General features: G+C 42.1%; 1 protein-coding gene across 5 annotated transcripts in view; it reads right to left on the bottom strand.

Moving 5' to 3' along the window:
* Positions 1–21228, bottom strand: part of PALM2-AKAP2 (PALM2-AKAP2 fusion) — a 264850-nt gene that overhangs the window by 134846 nt on the left and 108776 nt on the right. For 3 of the 5 annotated variants that reach the window (XM_029965378.1, XM_018086014.3, XM_029965380.1), the window contains exons 4-6: positions 21078–21192; positions 20474–20495; positions 12117–12218 (exon numbers count right to left, since the gene is read on the bottom strand). In XM_029965378.1, coding sequence (XP_029821238.1) covers positions 12117–12218; positions 20474–20495; positions 21078–21192 — 239 coding nt within the window. Of the gene's footprint in view, positions 1–4543; positions 5249–12116; positions 12219–20473; positions 20496–21077; positions 21193–21228 lie in introns of all 5 variants that reach the window. The other 2 variants (XM_029965383.1, XM_029965379.1) reach the window with 2 other exon arrangements.

Here is a 21228-nt window from a genome sequence, read left to right as displayed (position 1 = left end):
TTCTTTCTGCAAGTAGTCCTGTTGACTGAAACAGGTCTACACACAGCACAGTTAGGCATATGTATTTTTGTTTGCAGGACTGATGTCTCGTATTGCACCAGTAGAAGCACACTTCACGGAGAAGGGCTTGTGCACACTTCTCTTGCTGGGGATTGAAAGATAATGTTGTGTTTATACAGCTTTGGAATACAGCCTGCATTTTTTGGAAAAAAAAATAAGGAAATGAAAGCTACAAAAAGAAGAAGGAAATGCAAGAGTGCTAAGGCAAACTGTCAAATGGCACATCATACCTACTTTGTCATTCATTTAGATAACATCACAAAGGCAGACCAGAGGAGTTCTGTAAACACATATCATACAGTACATCAGCCATGGGAAATTAAAAAAAGAAAACAACCCTGTAATTCTTTTCTTTCTGTATTGATATTCTAGAAGTTGAAAGAGATTGCCTAGCCACTAATCATAGCACTGTGGTTTTTGATTTGTGTTTTTCTTCTGTTTAAAAAAAAAGAAAGAATGGAAGTAAAATGCAGTGGTTTGCAAAAGTAACAGTCCCTGAATGCAAACAAGGGACGACATGGAAAGTGGGTTTATAGAAACTTAGAAAATACAAAATATAAAAAATTTCATAGGTTACTTTTTTCCCAGTCTAGGAAAAAATATACTGAAAAGAGGTTTTTTTCTTTGTTTTTTTCTTACAAAAGTTAAGGCGAGCAGTTTGTTGTGGCAAAATGCTATCACTGAACCAGTTTATGACTTTACTTTTTTGTATCCCCTCATGCTGAAACTGAAAATGTACATGTGATGGCATAAGTTAAACAGACGGATTTTGCTTAAAACAACACAAAAAAACCCCATCCCATAATGATCCTTACAAAACTCTCTCTCTGCTTGGTCGTAGAGCAGACCTCTTCCTTTGCTCCTGATTGTGCTTGAATTTCCACAGGCAGCTTCCTATCCAAGGGTGAGGGGAAAACCGACCCCTTCAAAGCCCAAAGCAGCCCTGGAAAAACAGTTTACATTCATCAGCCTAGGCTAACGCATCTGAATTCCCCTGTAACTTGGCTGCAGGCTAATGGCTAGAAGGGACAAGATGATGTCCAGGCATGGCTGCTGCCTTGTGGAGGAGAATGATTGGAGTAAGCGTGTTTCAGATAAGGCCCTGTGATTTCAGCCCCACTTGCTCCTATTTCATGTTTTTCCTGACCTCAGATGTGGAACTGCCTTTGAACTGTAAAGACAAACCCTATGCAGACAACCCCCATGCAGACAAACCTTTAGCTTTTCTGGATCTACCGGGGCCTGATAACCATGGAGTTAATGTGAACACATAAAAAAGACTGGCCTTCCTAGGCACTCAATGATAGCTACAAGTACTGAGCAGTAGGTATTTGAGAGGTTTAAGGTTTAAGGCTTGTGCTCTACTTCTAACCACTAAAGGGCCGCTTCCGGACTCTCATGTGCCACCATCTCCCCACCATGTTGAGCCTCAGATGGTGCAGTGGTCTCAGACACGTTCTGGTCCCAGCGTCAGCAAGCATCTCCCAAAGCTGGATGCTAAGGGAGTCATCCCCAAACTGCTGAGTCGGTGCTGAACCAGAAGGTCGTCTGCCATGGGAGCATATGGCTGAAGGGATGGAGGAACAGAATGGGTTAGGGTAATATGACACCTCAAATTTCCCAAGCAGCAGGCTTTTGAGAAAAAATGTCCATATGGCGAGAGGAGCTGCAGGGGGAAAAAGATCAGGCTGTGAAGACACCATGAGGCCAGGGTGGCTGTGAAGGTGGCATCACACCCAGAGAGACAGTGGTGAGGAATGAGAGGAATGGCCAGGCCAGGAGGAGATGGCTAGGAGGTTTTTTTCTGAGTGTTCCTGGTGAGGTGAGCAGGCCCCAGAGTGCAAGAACTATTGCAAAGCGTGCCCAGCTCCCATGTAATTCATAGGTAGATCCAAGGCAGAAAGGGCTTCACCCTTTGTGTTGCAGTGCTTTGGGGTCCTAAAATATGCTTGAGGACAGTCTCACTTGGCCACTCCGGGCTTTAAAACTTAGGGTCTTGTTTTAAGAAATGTTGAGGTTTGTAAATGTTTAGCATATCTGGGAAAAAAAAAGAAAAAAATTGGAATTCCCCTTCTCCAAAAACCACAACCCAACCAAAAAAACCCCAAAACTGCTAGTTTCTAACAAACAGCCACCAGACTTATTGTTGCAATGTGGGGCTCTGTGGCCCTTCCCCTCTTTGATAAAACTTAACCACCTAAGCCTGAGTCAAAGGATAATGTGCAGAGCTTCTCTAGGTGAGTTTGGTCCTTCTCCCATCCAAAAGCCCCCAGGGGGAGGCAAAGGGAGTATATGGAAATCTATTAATTTCTGCCTCTGTAGCAGATACGGAGGCCAGCAAAATTTCTGCAGGTGTCAAAGAGGTGAGGCTGTCTTTTACTACTCTTGGTTTATTTACTACTTGTCTTTTTTTTTTTTGTCTGACAGTCACCTGGGCAGTGGTGAGAAGTTTCATTGACCAGCTCCATACTGACAACTGAGTGACCTAACATGGGAACTACCTTTTGCATTTTTTGTTTGTGTAGGTTTTCAGTGTGCCTTATATTACCACCACTGTGAACAAGTGTCTTTTTTACTGGCACAGAAAGAAAAGAGTACAGAGCAGGAACTGTGTTTAATTGGATGCTCTGAACTAACAATTAATGCAGTAAAAGCACCATCCAAGAAAGAACAGAAATATCATAGAAACCACCTCAGACTGAAAAGAGGCTTTTTGTTGTTTTCTCTTTCCTTTTTTTTTTACTTTTTTTTTTTTACTTTTTTCTTTTTTCTTTTTTTTTTTTTTTTGGTTGCCGTTAAATGATTTTTAAAGTCTGATAGTTTCAAAGACACTTCAAAATAATCTTCAGTACTTGTTCACACTATCAGAAAATATAAAACCTGATTTTTAATCTCACCTGTGTAGTTATAATTCCAGACTAACTCCAGTAGAGTGAGTTAAGCAAAACTGGTGTAAGACAAGAATCAGGTTCATAATATCTCACCATGAAAAATCTGGCTGCTTTCTCTGTTAGAAGAATCAAAAAGCAAGAAACAAAGAAACATCTACTGACTTTGGATGCCTTCCCCTTTTTACATTTTCATCTGGAGTTGTTTTTAAGAGGCCTGATTTTCAGAGGTCAGATGAAGAATATTGTACTGGAAATCAGGTCTCCTTGAAGTGCCCCACATTAGAAAATGAAGCATCCAAAACCACCAGCAATTTTTGAAAAAGTTAGTCTTGTGGCTATAGGATCGTCTCCAAAAACATCTGCTGTGACAAAATTCCAGTGGGCATCCACAGGAATTTTACCTGGACAAGCAGGGCAGGATCAGACCCCTTGTCTATCATTATGTAGGAGCACTGAAGGTACACGTTGTGAGAAATTACACTTCCCTAAGAATTACAAAATAAATCTCTGTCCCTGCCCCCATTCCCAGCACTGAGAATTTTGTCACTGAATCCAGTAGGAATAGGGTCAGACTGTGAGAGAAGTCCATTTATATTCTAGGGAAATAGAAAGCAATATCTCTCATCTGTTGGAGTTCAGCAAGAAAACTTCATGTATAAACATTGGCAGAGTTACTGAAAGGCATGTAATTAGATCAGTGACTCCATTTCTGTTGGTGTGACAGCTTCATCTTTTTCATGTCAAGTTAATGTCAACTGTAATTTTGGGAGATGAAGTGCATATACAATACTGTAATCTGGAAGATTTATATAAGGCAAAATCATCATTCATACATTTTCTAGAAAGAATGATTAAGGTCCACTTCTGGTATCACCAATAAGCAGAAATGGCTGATGGGTTTTTCTGACACTGCAAACTAAACTGGAAAGTTACTATAAAATGAAACTATGCAAATTTTTTGGGAAAGACGTGTCTGAGTTTTAGCAAATTAAACAGTAAAATGATCTGAGCCTTCCCCCAAGAAATAAAAAATGTGATCTATAAAATAATGTTTAAATGTGATTTTTCTTTAAAAAGAGAAGTAACATTTTTTTAAGGCTCTCATATCTGGTGGCTGTGAAACTCAGACTCCCACAAAATCCTAGGAATCTGATCAAGCCTGCCAGATATTCAAAGAAAAAAAAAGTTAAAAGTGTTTTCATTATATATATAAAATATATATAAAAATCAAATAAATATGAAAACATATGTTCCATTTCCCATTAATCTCTCACTCTGTAATATTAAGGAAAAAACCCCCAACAATAACAACAACAACAACAAAAAAAAGAAGCAGAAAACCCCCAACCCCTCCCCAAACTCCAAATAGTATGTCTGATGGGAAAATAACCAGGCGTTCCTCTTCCTGAAGAACTAGAAAGCAAAGCAACCCAACTGCAAGGCAATGGAGGCATTCACTTCCAGTTCACAGTATTGCAGTTAGAAGTACAGTGAGGTCTAGGTAAGTGATGGAGCAGGAGCTGCCTGGAGCAGGGAAGGAGGAGATGTTCACATGACAATACAGCATTGACAGCGCTTTTTCTTTTGTGTACCTGGGGCAGCTTCCAAGGGCAGGCTCTCTTCCTTCCCCTCAGGAGAGGAGGGCTCTGTTGTATCTGACAGGGGCCTGCCAGAGACCAGCTCAGCGGCGTTCCCGTCCATGGTGGAAACGTCTGTCACTGTCTTCTCCCGCAACGACTTCTCGTCGTCCTCATCAATCAGCACAAGCTCTGCCTTGATGGTCTCATCATAGCCCAGCACTTTCTTTGTCTCCTCTTCATCATCGATGTTCTGGTAGCCCATAAATATCATTGTCACTGGCTGATCTGCACTGACCTCCAGGGTTTCACCACCACAGGGTTTATCTTGGGGCTGAGGGTTCACAGCATTTCCTTTGATGGATTTGTGTACCATTTCCAGCTTTGCCTCCTTGAAGAGCATTTGCTCCTTCATATGGCTAAGGCTTCCATCGGCTACCACATTTCTGTCTGACACAGTCATTGTTTCATACCCTCCTTTTACACTTGATTGTCCAGCTTTTTGCATAAGTTCATCTACGTCCTTTGAGCTTAATTTATGTACTCCATTTTCTACCACTGTGCCACCAGAGTGAACCTCATAGACTACCTTGGAACCATCATCATAGACTTTGAATCCTCTTTGATGGGCCTCATCTGGGCCAACAGGTGAAGCAGAGACAATCTTGGTCTCTCCTGTCTGTTTGTCTTTCTCCACATTAATTTCCATGGTGCACAAAGCTTGAATGAAAACAAGAGAGGAAGTGCATGTTACAACAAAAAAAGCCAGTGAATGGTTAATTGCCAAACAGACAAAGAAAACTATGGTGCCCCTTTTTCCTATCTCCTGCTGCTAAAGGGCTAAGCGGTCTACATTAGAGGTGGGACGCAACACTGTGGACAGAGACAGTTATTACACTGTGGCTTTTTATGCAGGTGGAGGCTAGGCATACCTGTGGCAAACAGGACCTACTCTGCCAGCTCACGCTTCATGGAGCTGTCTCTGATCAATTAGGAGCGCCAAGAGGTTAGGTGTAATTTAGGCAAAGGGAGGTGACAGCATGCAGGTTGCTTTCAAACTTTCCGGTCTGAACTTGCCTCAAAATTCAGAGAGAACCTCTCTACTCTCTCCTTCTTCTCTGCCATCAAACTGCCAGTTAGTTGGTAACAAGTTTTGTTTGCTGCATGTAATACCCAGACCACTTTATTATCAATGCTTGTCCTTGCTTAACTCTTCCATCCGTAGCATTCAAACCATTTTAGAGGCGTGAAGAAACATTGTTTATCCCTGGTCTACAGGTGGGAAAACAAAACCACACAGGAATGGGATAATTTCTCCCACAGGTGTGTGGCTGGGCAGCTCTCTCAGCTTCCACACCAAGACACTGACAATGACCTCTATTTCCAGAGTTAACAGAATGTACAAAGTGGCCAAGAAGTGCTTCCTTGTTTATGTGAATTAGGCATTAAGCACCATTGCCAAAGATGAACAAAAAAGTAACAATGAACTGATTTTCAAAGTCATGAAACAACAGGTAAAAACTTGTGTGAGGGATGTTGCTTTAGAATAGCAAAGGTGTTCTAGCAGGTAAGGATGCATAATGAGATGGAAATTGTAGACCACACAGTAGGAATAGACAAGCAGTCTACACTGCTCCAACATCCATTTTGAGATACAATGACATCTCACTAGACAGCTTTTCAAAGAAAAATGTGCAAAGGTCTCTCAGATTTTCCAGAAGAGTTCATTTGTTTAAGCATTCCTTGTGTGCATAGAAAAACATTTTGGCTCCTAGACAGACATCCACAGACACTTTATTACAAATTACCACAGGTAGTGACAACTGTTTGTGAAACTTACAGTGATCATTTCCATCAATGAACCTCAAAGGCATAATCATGACTTGTCTTACCTGGGGACACCATAAATGGGCATCTTTGCTTTTTTTTTTTTATTTATTTTCAAGTGAGTACAGAATATCTTTGCCCCAAGAACTAATAAGGTTGGTATGTTTGTATTTAAAAAAAATAATTAATATAAAAATTACCGTTGCTTTAATATATTTCCTCCGTCTTTTTATTCACACACGGTAGAATTATTTTTCCTGTATCCTTAAAGCGAAGTATTTAATCAACAATAGGAAATTTACCACGACGTGCATCATGATGCCTCCTGTAGTACTGGACAAAAAATTCATGTGTTGCTGAGTGAATGCATGCCGTTCCCTGTGAGGTGGTCTCCTCTGTCCCCCAGGAGTGCAGTCTGGTAGGCAGCCCAGCCAAATGGGGGGTCTGGCCATCTACATGCTGTGTGCATCTGCTCAGACCTTGTCCAGCCCTGGCAGGACTGCTTAGATCAAACGCCACACTCCACAAACACCTGCAGGGAGTTGGAGGACAGAGATGACCATGGGTGAAGGAGCATTCCTGCCTCTGAGAGTGAGGCACTGCTGAAGACTGGAGTAGGCTACAGAAGCAGTGATCTCATTTTGGTCATTAAACCCTAGGGAATTATCCCTAAGGACTGTGTTTCACCACTGCTTTGGGAGGTTTATGGACTAACTGTGTCATGAACCTGAGCACAGGATGCCCATTTTCACAATGAAGTAGGGCTACCTGTGTGAACGGTGTGGCCATCCCACAGCAGCCTGAGCAGGCAGGAGGAGGCTGTGGGGCTGAGAGCTGAGCTCTGTACTGAGGTGTGCAGCAGGGGACTGTGAGGCAGCTGGCACGGATGGAAATCAGGAAAAAACTGTCATCCCAGGGCTGGTAGCAAGTAAGCCCCTAAGCAATTGCTCTGAAAAGCTGTGGCAGACTGCACCATGGTGCAGCTCAGACAGCAGCTGACATGGAACACTTGCCCGGGACTGTCCCAGCCCAGGAACTGGTGCACAAGTGCCCTTTATGTCTCATCCAAGTGCCTCTGCCCTGAAGCTATTAACAGAATTTATACAGATAATGAAACAAAAAGATGCAGGTGCCATGGGGGCTGCTCAGGCAGATAGTGTTCAATAACTTCCAACATTACACAGGTAAAAATAGGGGTTGGCTAGCCTGTGGTGAAGATGCTAAAACTGAGGGGTTTCTGAATGGCAGACAGTTTGGCTGAAGCAAAGCTGAACCATGAGGCAGCAACAGCACATTTAGAAAATCATCTCTGGTAAGCAGAAGTTCCTAATTTGTTCTGAGCACAACAGCCCTACAGAGAGGGCACCACCAGCCTACCAGCTGGCCACCTGCTATCTTCTTGGTTAGAAGCAGCATCCTGAGCTCCCCTGGAGCTCCTGTGCTTCTCCTCTTCTTTGAAAAATAAAAGTATTATCTAGGACATGACTTTTCAATAAAGACTGATGATTCCCCTGTGAAGTAGTTGAGAGCCATATATTTTTAGAGCAGAAGAGCATGCAATCTGCCAGACCCTCCCAGTTTTGATGCACAAATTTAGTTCAGTATTGTGTATTAAAAAAAACACTTGTATGGTGGGCATGAATTTAGAAGCAGATAGCAAAAATCTGACAGTTAAATCATGTGGACCTGACCATATTTGAGTTTGTGATCTTGAGGAGTATGAGTCTGGGAAGGAGCAAAGTCAAGACCCTGAACTTTGCAAAAGCCAACTTCCAGCTTTTTTAGGAGTTGGTGAATGAGATTCCCTGGCAAACTATCCTTAAGGACAGAGGGGCTGACCAGAGCTGGGAGCTTTTTAAGACCATTTTTCTTAGGCCACAAGAGCTCTCTATCCCAATGTGTAGGAAATCAAACAAGGAAGGCCAGAAACCAACATGGCTAAGCAAAGATCTGCTCCTCAAACTGAGGAGTAAGAAAGCAAGGTCTACTAGTGGAAGCAGGGAAAGGTGACCTGGGGAGAGTACAGGGGTACAGCTTAAATGTGTAGGGATGGGGTCAGGAAAGCCAAGGCAAAGCTGGAACAGGATTTGGTAAAGAAGAACAACAAGAAGGGATTCTATAAGTACATGGGTCAGAAAAGAAAGGTCAAGGAGAGTGTATGCCCCCTGATAAACAAGAAGGGTGAACTGGTGGTGCCAGATATGGAGAAGCCTGAGGTATTCAAGGAGTTCTTTGGCTTAGTCTTCAATGGCAGTCGGGCTTCCCACTCCTGCAAAGTCCCTGATCCTCTGGGTGGGTGTGAAGGGAGTGAAGTCTCTCCCACTGTAGCTGAAGAGTGGATTTGGGATCACTTGATGAAGCTGAATAGCCACAAGCCTATGGGACCTGATGAGATGCATCCCAGCATCCTGTGGGAACTGGCTGATGTTCAAGGCCAGGTTGGATGGAGCTTTGAGCAATCAAGTCTAGTGAAAGGTGTCCCTGCCTATGGCAGAGGAGTTGGAACTAGATGATCTTTAAGGTCTCTTGCAACCCAGGTCATTCTATGGTTCTATGTTGTTGCCAAGCCCCTCTCCATCATATTTGTAAAGTCAGGGCAGTCAGGCAAAATCCCTGGTGACTGGAAAAAGGGAAACATTACTCATATTTTTTAAAAGGGGAAAAAGGAAGATCTGAGGAACTACAGACTAGTGAGCTTTACCTCTGTGCCTGGGAAGTTAATGGAGCAGATCCTCCTAGAAGATATGCTAGGGTATATAAAAGATAAGGACGTGATCTGAGGCAGCCAGCATGGCTTTACTAAAGGCAAATCATGCCTGACTACTCTGGGGGCCTTCTATGATGGAGTGATGGCAACGGTTGCCAAGGGGAGACAGACACCATCTATCTAGACTTCTGTAAGGTCTTTGATATAGTCCCCCACGACATCCTTATCTTCAAACTGGAGAGACATGGGTTAGATGGATGGACTATTTGGCGGATAAGGAATTGGCTGGATGGATGCAGCCAGAGAGTTGTGGTCAATGGCTCTGTGTCCAGGGGAAGGCCAGTGATGAGTGGTATCACTCAGGGATACCACTGGTCTTGGGACCAGTGCCCTTCAATATCTTTATCAGTGACACAGACAGTGAGACTGAGCACAGTCTCAGCAAGTTTGCAGACGACATGAAGCTGAGTCACGCAGTTGACACAAAAGAAGGAAGAGATGCCATCCATGGGGACCTGGACAAATTGGATAAGTGGGCCCAGGAGAATCTCATGAAGTTCAACAAGTCCAAGCACAAGGTGCTGCACCTGGGTCAGGTGCACCTTAATACAGATCAGGAGAAGTCATTGAGAGCAGCCCTGGGGAGAAGAATTCAGGGATTCTTGTGGGTGAAAAGCTAGACAGGAGCCAACAGTGTGTGCTTGTAGCCCACAATGCCAACCACATCCTGGCTGGATCCAAAGAAGTGTGGCCAGCAAGGTGAAGGAGGTGATTCTGTCCCTCTATTCTGCCCTTACTCTACCCACCTGGAGTCCTGCATCCAGATCTAGGGTCCTCAGCACAAGAAATATGTGAACCTATTGAAGCAGGTCCAGAGGACGGCTGTGAAGATGATCAAAGGGATGGAGCACCTCTCATATAAATACAGGCTTAGAGAGCTGGGATTGTTCAGCCTGGAGAAGAGAAGACTTTGGGGAGCCTTTATTGTGGGCTTTCAGTCACTTAAAGGGGCTTATAAAAAGGAGGGAGAGGGACTATTTTTATGGGTAGATAGGGACAGGACAAGGAGAAATGGTTTTAAACCGAAAGAGGGTAGGTTTAGAATAAATGTTAGAAAGAAAGTGTTTACTGTAAGGGTGGTGAAACACTGGCACTGAGTGCCCAGGTAAGTTGTGGATGCCCCATCCCTGGAAGCGTTCAAGGCCAGGTTAGATGGTGCCCTGACCAAACTGATTTAGTGAATGGCATCCCCGCTCATGGCAGTGGGATTGGAACTATATGATCTTTAAGATCTCTTCCAACCCAAACCATTCTATGATTCCATGGTTCTATATTTAAGAAAAGTTGCAAGATACAATTTTTATCTATTGTATGGAGTACTGACTGGTAACCGTGCCTTACTTATTAGGAAAACTTTGGGTAACAAGTTCTACCACTGCTTGGAAGACTCTGTCCTAGAAAATTAACAGGTGTGATCCTTTCGTAATTCAAGTCTGGCAAATCTGCTTAAGCCACTGTCAACATTTTATTTTCATTTATTCTACTGTGATTTCAGCTGCACCGTTTTTAGATATTGGGATAACATATGGTTTGCGACCAACCCGGGGATCACACTGAAGCTACTTGTGCAGGTAAATGCATAAATTTAACTGAGTTTCTTAGAAAGCTGTTCACCAGTGAAATGCATTGCCATGGGAGAAGTGAAAACAGAATCCTGCTTATCTACCTGTGTGCATGGTGTTTGTTCTTTATGGGAAAACCTAGTAGCCTCTCTTGTCAAAGTAGCTGCAAAATAAACTAATGTTGATATCTCAAATGTCTTTATTTAACCAAAGCTTATTTACTGCTAAGTGTAGTCTATTAACAGAATACAAAACTACCTGACAATAGAATTGAAACTGAAAGCGGTACTTGAAGATGACAGCAATTATTCACTAGTACAAGTTTTCTGCACAAGCTTTAATTGCAATGAAACATTATGCAGTGCTTCATGACAATATCCCAATGTGCAGACAGAAGGACCTAACTTCTGCCTGTTATGTGGAGGATGTTCTTTAAAACAAAATCTTAGATTTTGAGCTTTTTTAAGGTGGATGCTTACAGCCCACCTTTGAGAACATATGCTGGTGCCTTTTCTTTAACCTATTGCACACACACAATACACTTATCAAGGACTACATTAACAAGGCTTCTGAGTCATCCAAAGAATGAAAGAAATTACTGCTTTCTTGGTGTTGACAAAATGGCAAAAAGCACACAGAAAAGCTTGCTTTTAAGACAGATCAGGGTAAGCACTGGTGGAAGGGAAGATTTTGGAATGGCTTGCAACAGGACTTGTGGAAAAAATACATATTTCAGTATTTTAGCTGCAGACATTGCTTTGCTATGCTTCTTAACCCACTCTTCAAGTAAGCCCCCTTTCATCCCACCCCTTGGGACACCTCTTAAGTAGCCACCAACAATTTGGTCTTGCGATAGGGAGTACATTGTTGAGAAAAGAAGGATTTTGAAAATAGCAAAAATGTACAGCTTTTAACAATCATGTTGTTACATTTAAGACACATACTCAATCTGAAAATTAAATGTTAGAAAATTCTCTGTATGACTCCAAGCACAAAACATGCCCACCTTTTCCCCAAGAAAAAAGAATAGCATACAAGGAAGTATAAAATGACACAAATATTTGAAGCATGTATTTGGTCTTGTGAGTCCTGCCTGTCTGTCTCATTCATCTTAATGAGAGTTGCATGTGCACAACAGAGACAAAACCTTGGCCTAGATACCATGTATTTGTATTAGCAGAGATAGAAAGAACTGAATGTTTCCATGTGAAAAAAAGGGACGTTTCCTATGCTACTTGTATGTAGTTCAACTACATTGTTTTGAGAGTACTCACTGCAGTTCAAAAATCCTTGACTTATTTACAAAATACAAATCAAGCAGCATTTCCTGGCATTTAAATGATATCGGGACACCAGACTCATTAGTGTAATATAACAAAAAAGTTCATGGCTACTGGACTGATATTATAATACTTTGTTCCTTGAGACTTACCAGCTACTCTGCTTGCTCCGTCCCACCCAGGAACTGGCTCTCCTGTTCGTGAATAGAGGGTTGGGAGTTCAGGGATCTGGGAGTAAATGTAATTTACTGCATCTGGTGTCAGAGAACAGGAAACAGTTAGATTCGTGCTACGAGCCCCAGTGGCTTCATTGCTTAGACAGCAGAGTGTTGTCAGCCCTGACAATAGTCACTGGAGCTTTGTACTAGATAATCGGATCAAAGCAAACAAAGTGCAAAGTCACTGTCCTGTGATTGGTGTTCAATAGACTAGCTGAGGCAGGAGGGATTGGGTCCAGATGACTCAAACCTTATGTCAGATGAACACATAAAATTATTTGTCAGGAGGTTCTGGATTTATCAAGTCTGTGACCTTTAAAAATGGGTGTGGGATGCAGTGGGGAAGGTAAGGAACAAATCTAATGTGATACCCAGAATACGTGACTTTTCAAATAGAGATATAAAAGCCTAAAAATGCTAATGGTGACTGAATAGGATGAAAGAACGAGTTGTTTCCAATATTACTGAACCAGCATTCGGCCTTTTGTTCTTAAACCTGAAATTTAGCTAATAATGAAATCACATATAGGCATTGATAGGGTACCTGTTTTGGTCTTCAGTAGGTATTATGCTCCTGCCAGTGCTGCAATGTCATCATTCATTAACAAACCATGAATAGTAGAAAGCTATCATAAAGGATTGACTTGTTTTACATTTGAGCTTATGGGTGTTTATCAAAACGTAAATATGTTCTTTAGAAGAGATATTAACCAATTTAAGAGAATTTCCTGGTAGATATGTTGTGGCTGGGTTAAATATAACTAGATAGCATTTATTGTTCTGCTAGAATTGAGTGGTTGAACTAACAGCAGAGCTCAGAGGAGAGATGTACAAACAACTAACTTAAAGTTCAGGCAACAAACCAAAATGAAAAAGAAAAAAAATAAACTAACCCCATTCTTTCCTATTAAGTGGAAATGTTTTCAACTCTATGCAAATGGTTAAATTTCTGTTCAAACATAAGATTCTGTCAGGTGTGAAACAGACCACTCTTTTTCTGCCAATGGTTCTTTGCCACTACAATGTATAATTTGTCAAGCCCTTGGTATGGCCTGGTCCATGTGCCAGGGTAGGAGGCAGAATCTGCCTTCCTTGAAGCCTCTTATTGCTCTAAGCAGGTAAGATAGGTTTACTAGTGCAGATCATAAAAGTGAAGTGGTGAAAGCAGAGAGGAAATGAAATGTCTTGTTGTAGGCTGCTTGACTGCATCTGGTGAAGGGAGATACTTTCATCATATTCCCCATGGGCTAACACCCACCCCAGAAAAAATACCTGCTCGGGATGGTGTCCTCAGGAAGGACATGATGTGCCACATCTAAGCCCAAAGCCTACTCCTTTGGCAGGAAAATTGGGCCTAGTATTAGTGAAAGGGTTTTACCACCATAACAGCCTGGGGTGGCCACCAGTGCTACTGGATGCGGGAAGATAAGTCCCCAAGAAGACACTCCATCCCTCCATGGACCACTCTAAGTAACTCAGGTAAAAGGAGGGACCCTTTCCCTCTTCCTGGTGTCACAGAAGGATGACACAGAGGTACAGCGCAAATTCATTCAAAAAACCCCATGAAGTTAGTATATGAATATGTTCAATTTATAGCAGATGATTGGGGGAAAAAAACCCAAACCAAACATCAACGAAAATGTTATTTACAGAATCACAGAATACGCTGAGTTGGAAGGGACCCACAAGGATCAGCAAGTCCAACTCTTAATGTGGCACAGGACCATCCCCAAGAATCACACCATGTGCCTGAGAAGCATCCAAATGCTTCTTGAACTGTGGCAGGCTTGGTGCTGTGACCACTTCCCTGGGGAGCCCATTACAATAATTTCATATTTCAGTGGACAACTGGCAGTCTTGGCAAATGTTTTTTTATATTTTCACTGCATACTGTATCCTCAAAGTTTTGTATTCACCCCACAGAGTGTACTTTTGGAACAGTCATTTCAGTACACACTTATCCAGTGAGTTGAGTAACAGACATATTTGTCCACACGAGTGTAGTCAATGCAGACTTGTGCTGCCTAACCAATCATCTTTCTTTTGCAGTTGATGAGAATCAATAGGCATGGCCCTAGTGCCTGTAGAGAGAACTGAGCATGGCTGACATCCAACAACAAACAAAATCAGTTGAACAGCTTGATGATGAAACTCTCACTTTGATACTGTACATGTCTGTGGACCTAAGTAAGCTGGGGTTTTCCTGCCTCCTGCTTTAGGAGGCAACACCTAGCTAAGTGTTATATGCTGTTAATATTGACTCAGTTTACAAACTTCTCTGTATGTTACTTAGAATAAAATATTTTAAAAATTAGCTTCAGGGCTCCAGACAATGTCTCATTGTCCTGAGAAGGGAACGCCAGGACAGTGGTGCAATTCTCGTGTAGTTCCTTCTGAAGCTGGTGGTGTTGTCACGTGTAAGAAGTGGAATATTTGACTACAAGAAGCTGGGGCTGGTTGATTCTGCCAGTTCCTGTCTTGTGTTGTTATCTCCCACCCCTGCCCCCAAACAAAATAAACCCGCTCATTTCCCTTTATCTCATTGGCAACAAGGTCTCTTTCATTTAACACCTTTTAAAAGAACATAAAAGGTTAATATTACATGGAATGGATAGACGCAAATTAGCACTTTGTTCACATGAGAAGTAAGACAGAACAGAAATAAAAACATTTGAACAGACTGCATTCAATATCTTCATTTCAATGTTTGATACATTATTAATATCTAAGGATGCCATAAAACAAATCCTGTGGTTTTTTGTACTGCTTACAACAAAATGAATTTTAGGACTATGGCAGTTCTCCATATTAGTAGACACACAAGTGCTTGGGAAAACATATGGGGGCAAGGTAATCATTCAAGGGTTCTTGCACAAAACTAAATCTTCAGAATTGCTCAGAATAGCTCTCACACAGAGGCTGGTGGCCAAAAGTCAGGCAAACTAATTTTCCAAGGGCTTGGATTATTTTTAAATAAAGTCTGCTTACTACTAAAATTAGCAGTGTGTCTTCTGCAAATACTGGCTTCCAGAGCAGGGCTGTTCCACCTTCAAAGCCCTCTGAGGCTCCATGGGACTACATCAGAAGGAACAGAGATTGTGACTCTCCCACCATGTTTGTAAGAACACGAGTGGAGGTTTTTCCTAAAAACTGAATACCCTGGCTCTGACTTAGTGAACCACACTTTAAACAAATGAACTTGGAGGTTAGGGTCCACACTTGTGTATCCATAAGCAACACAGTGGATAAGTGCACCTACCAGAGCAGTAAGGAATGCTTCCCAACCCTTTCCAAAGGCAAGACACCTAAGTTCAACCACCTCAATTGCATGTATGCCAATGTATGTAATCTGGGTAACAAGCAGGAGGCATTAGAGCCCTATGCTCATGTGAGAGATGCCACAGGAATCACAAAAACTTGGTGGGAAAACTCACATGACAGAAAGACAGAGTGGATGGCTACAAACATTTTCAGAATGATAGGAAAGGAAAAAGGGGAAGTGGAGGTGCACTTTATGTGAAAGAGAAATTTGCATGTATAGAGGAGAGCTGTGGAGATCATACCAGTTCTATTTATGACTTAGGATCATGATTATAGGGATCATCACCAAGGGGAATATTATGTACTGACCTCCCAGTCAGGATGATGAAGCCAATAAAACCTTGCTTTGGCTGCTCAACTAAGTCTTTGGGCAATAGAACCTGCACTTCATGGGTGGCCTCAGTTGCCCAGACATTTGTTGTGAAAAAAAATTATGCACATACCACCCGTCAGTTTCCAGGCATGTACTAGGGACTGCTTGCTGCTATAAATGCTGGACATGCTGACTAGGAGCAGCACATTGCTAGATTTACTGCTTGCTAACTGGGAAGACTTCCTTGACTTACATTGGTAGCATAACTACCAATAATACCTTGGATACAGTGAGAGCAACACTGTGGAATTTAAAGTCCTGCTAAGAACACTGAAGAGGAGTAGTAGAAAGAAGACCCTGAATTTTAAACAAGCCAACTCCAATATGCTGAGCCTGCCTCTGAGGGATTCCACTGGAAGTGTCCATGGAGGTCAAAGGAGTTTGTTAGTGCTGGGAGTTATTCAAAAGTGCCTGCTGAAAGCACGAGAACAGTCCATCCTCTGCAAAGGAAAATGAAGGAGTCTAAACAAAAGAATACCATAGCTTAACGATGAACCTTTAGGTGTAATAAAAATAATAATAAACCCCAGCATATTGGCTTAGTCACTGAGGACTGCAAGCACTTTGCTAGGGGGATGGAAAGGTGCAGTCAGGAAAGTTAAGGATCAGCTAGAACTGAAGTTCGCCAAAGATGCCAAGATTCGTGAGCAGTAAGCAGAAGGAAAGACATAAACCCATTGCTAAGGAGGGAAGGGAAAACAGTCACTAGAATGGTGACAAGGCAGATGTTATTTGTCTCTTTTCTTTTGTCTCTTTGCCTCTGTCCTTACTGACACAGCTGAACCCCAAGTCACAAGATCAAGTAGTAATGACAACACATATTTACCTGCCAGTAGTGGAGGAAGGGCTGGTCTGCAAGGGTTCAACACACATAAACCTACACTCCAGGGTGTTAAGAGAAGTGTCTGACATTTTTATAAGGAGACTATCTATAATATTTGAAAGTCACAGAGATTAGGGGATGTCCCTGATGACTAAAAGATGGAAAATGTCATACCTATCCACAGGAATGGGCCAAAAGAGGACCCAGGAAACTGGAAGCACTATGGTCTTACTTTGTCCCCTGGGCAAGTGACAGAATGAGTACTCCCAGAAACCATTACAAACCAAATGAAGCAGCTGATTGGGAAAAGCCATCATGGATTTACCAATGACAAATCATGACAGACTAAACTGATCACCTTCTACAACTTAATAACATCTGTTGATACGGGGAGAGCAGTGGATGGTGTTTATTTAGACTTCAGCAAAGCTTTTGACACTGTTTCCCACAGCATTCTCCTGGCAAAGACAGATTGGTTGAGTGATCTGTGAAATGGGTAGGAAACTGACTCACATGTTGCACTCCAAGGGTGGTGATAAATGGTTTTTACTCAGGTAGCCAGAGGTGCTGTAATTGAGGCAACTATAGATGGAGACTGAATTAAAAAACTATGGAAAGCCTACAACTGAAAACCAATTGCTGGTGAATTTTTACAGAACATGTGGAAAGCACTTTTCAAAGATCTGTGATTGACTCCTCTGACATGCTGGTCTGTTTTACTGTTGGGCTGTGCAGCTGGTCAAGCTCAGAGGAAAGAAAACCAAAAGAATCTCTAAGCAGTGTTCCGGGTACTAACCAATCCAGATCAGGTTTCCTGAGCCACATCTTTGACAAATATATGCTAGTACATACAAAATTCAAACAGAGGTTTGTGCAAACTGTACAGTTACTGTAATTGTGGCTTCTGTATGTTGGCTGAAGTAGCAGCATGTAGTTTGCGTACAACTGGCCATATATTCCAAAGAACGAATGTACCCCTAAGGCAAATTCAGCACTCAGGAGAGTTACATCAGATCTTAATGTGACTTATTTTGTATATACATTGAGCCGTAAACATACGCACATGGAGTAAGAACTCTCTCCTTTCCATTTGCTCGTGATGTGTGTGCAGCATAGCACCACAGCATGGCTGGTTCTGACTGCAGACCTGAGCAGCAAGAAGTGATGTAATTCTTAGCATCATCTCAGACTTTGTTTAATGGAGAGCTTGCTGGTGGCAAGCTGACACAAAGCTGGCAGTCACAACTGGAAGTGACAGGGCCACAGATCCCAGCATTTCTCAGCCTCAGCACTTCTGATCTGCTTTCTCTCACATGGTGATTTATGAAGGCAAAGTGTGTTTGTACCCTGGACAATGTGGAATTTGTGTTAATTGTGGCTGGATGATTTCAAGCTCAGAAATGCTCGTTGCCAGACACAACTCTTTTTCCTGGAAAGGTGGGAAGGACACAGATTTGTCACTTGATCGGCCACTGGTGCTCACCACCACTTCCCCCCTTCCCTTGGAGCCTTTGCTTGGACCCCTCTGGGCTCTGAACACCCTATATTTGTGCTTTCTGCACACTCAAAATCTCTGCCACCACAATATATATGGCACAAAAAGATGCACAGGGACACAATGGTGAGATAAATCACATTCTATACTGTCATTGCATTCAGAATAAAGGGAGGGAAGGATACAGAACAAACAACATGAAATGTATGGCCTTGGGAGTCTTTCAGAATGTGGCAGCAACTGAAGAAATTGCTCCAACAGGTCAGTGTTAGTTTGTGTCTGTATTTTACAGAGCCTTCCTGTGTCATCCAACAACTCCTACCATTTTCCTCTGCAGCATGTGTTACACATGGTTGCCAGATAGATGTTTGATCTGCTGCAACAAAGCAAGTCCTAGAAGTTTTTTGAAGGAAGGAAAAATTTATGGTACCAAAGTGCTCACAGCTAGCTATACACGTTTTCTTCCTGCTCTGATCAGTTACCTTCACAGACTGCTGTCACACAGCAGAACAAAGAGGACTGCTCAACCTGCACCATGTGAAGATGTACAGCTCCATTGTGCCCGCAATGGGAGGGCTAAAAGGACAGTTTGCAGCCTCAGTCACCCGCAGAGGAGAAGAGGATGGCACTACTTAGAGGATGGCCTGGCCTGTCTCAGCCCACGGGGACCAGTTGCTGAGAGGAAGGGATAAGATATATATAAGACAAGTGGTCTAGAAGAGAAGAGGGACCACTTCACCCAGGTTTATTCCCCGCTCTTTTTGTTTGTGCATTTATTCTGGAGTCCCTCTCTTTGGTGTAGTTTTGCAGTTTTCTGTTACCCTTCAGAAATCACTAGCTGTCCTTACTGCTTGTTCAGTCTGTGAGGAAGGGATCCACCGAAAGCAGGCAAAATCTGGAGAGCACAGGGGCTCTTTCTGAACCAAGTGAAATACTACATTGCTACATACCTTCAGGGAAACAACCACTTCATAGTTGTTAGCTGGGCCTTCCTTTGATTCCCTTTCAATTACAACACACATGAAGAGGCAGAATGCACCTTGAAGGAGTCATAGAAGCTCCTGTGCACTTTGCGTGCTAATTTCTGTAGGCACCATTCCTTTCTTGGAAACTTACCCACAACCATGGTGTAACTCTGTATAGGTACGAAATATTTGCCATTCTTGATCTGTATTTACTTTGTGGTAGCCAATTTCAAATGCTCTAGAGGGAAGAAAGACTAAATTCTTACCATGGAGCATACTATCCAGGACTTTTTTTTTTGACAATGGGATTTAATGAAAAACTTGGATTATATTGCTAGGAGAAATGAAAATTTCTGAACTAGATCTTTGACTTAAAAGGAAAACCTCCTTACTAAGTAATATTAATCACCCCCCTAAGACAGCTCCAAGTCAGCTCATACACTATACAGTAATTTCCATTGTGTCCCAGTGTTTTAATGTTGGGATCATCATATATATTCCTCGTCTATACTCACAATACAGTTGGGCATGGCTTTGACAGCAGCTGGAGGAGGTAGTCTTAACCTCAGTATTTTGAATCTTGTCATTTCAAAGAAATGTGCTGAGAACGAGGATGTGGTGCACAGATTTATCTGCAGATGCCGTAGCATGATATCCTTCCTGGGTCCTAAGGGTCCTGGAGTGGCTCTATAAGGGTCAATCTTGCTTCCTGGGAACCATCCATGTTATTTGGTCACTCAGACACCTAAATTTATAGCTCAGTATTTAGACTGATCACACATAGTGTGACACTGAGTTAACATCCTCTTCAACCCATGTGAGGTTTTTCTTCTGTAAGAATTATCACGCTGAGAATATTGTTCATCAGTGAAGTAATCTATTTTTAATATTAATATCTATATTAGGAATAGTCCTCACAGTATTTAACAGTTTATGAACAGAACATGAGCACATACAATGGAGAATATTGACCACAGACAGGTGAAAAGGAGTCTGCAGTGCTGGTCTATCATGTGGTGAAAGGGGTCAATAATACAGAAACTGTATTATGTCTGTTTTAAGTTATTCATGCTGTTCTTTCCCTTTGTGTTTACATAAGAAGAGGTGGAACTCTGCCAAAGCAATACTGTTCTACCACAATAGTGATGTTTGTGCTAGCATTATAGAAATACCAAAGAACAAGATAATGGTTCTAGCAATAAATCAGAAACATACAGTGAAGGAAAGAACCCCCAGTCTTTAAACCTTTGCAACAAAGCTATAGTAACAACTCTTGTTAAACCCAAAGCTATACAATAGCAAAAAGGCACTTACCACCATCCTGGTGGGAGAAACTCTGTGAACGGAAAAAATAGAATGTTTGGTTAAACCTTTTTTATTTGGGATTTAATTTGCATGAAGTCTTGATTTTTATGCTAGATTTGCTTTTATGATTCTATGTAATTTTTAAATGGGTAACTATGGTTGTTGCTCCTTGGATTTTGATGCTGTTATAGGTTGGGGGAGAGGGACATGGTGTAATTAAATGGAGAACACTGCTTTATGTTGCAGGCTGTAATGTTCAAAAGTGGTGTTTGTAGCAAATGCTACTATTTCTGGGTGCCACCAAGAGCAGGGAAGTTTGAAATACTTTTCAGGATGCTGTTGACATTTTAAAGTCGGGCCAAAAATGCTCAAATTGTTTCCCTGCAGATAAACTAGGGAGAAAGCTTCTGAAATCCCTCTTCAAAAAAAAGCTGGAATGGAAGGGCAAACCCAAATAATCCAACCAAAAATAACCTGATGCCTCTACACCTTTTCTTGTCTTGTTCATCCTGGTTTGAGCTACATGCTCAGCAACTGCCCTCAATCTTCCCACAAGTGCATAAATTAGGACTGCTGCTCCCAAATGTTTCCAAGTGTCATTTTTTTAAAATACCTTTTGCAAGTTGTCGAAGGATTTCTCAGTCTCCTTTAGTTTCTCCAAAATTACTTGTTCTTTGGCAGATATTTGGGACTCCTCACTTTCTAATTTCTGTATTTCTTGTTCCAACCTGTGGAAGACATACAGACACGCACATACACACAAA

This window comes from Manacus vitellinus, unplaced genomic scaffold (assembly GCF_001715985.3).
Source record: "Manacus vitellinus isolate BGI_N305 unplaced genomic scaffold, ASM171598v3 scaffold_9_pilon, whole genome shotgun sequence".
Lineage (NCBI taxonomy): Eukaryota > Metazoa > Chordata > Aves > Passeriformes > Pipridae > Manacus > Manacus vitellinus.
This window is presented reverse-complemented; position numbering and strand designations above follow the sequence as displayed.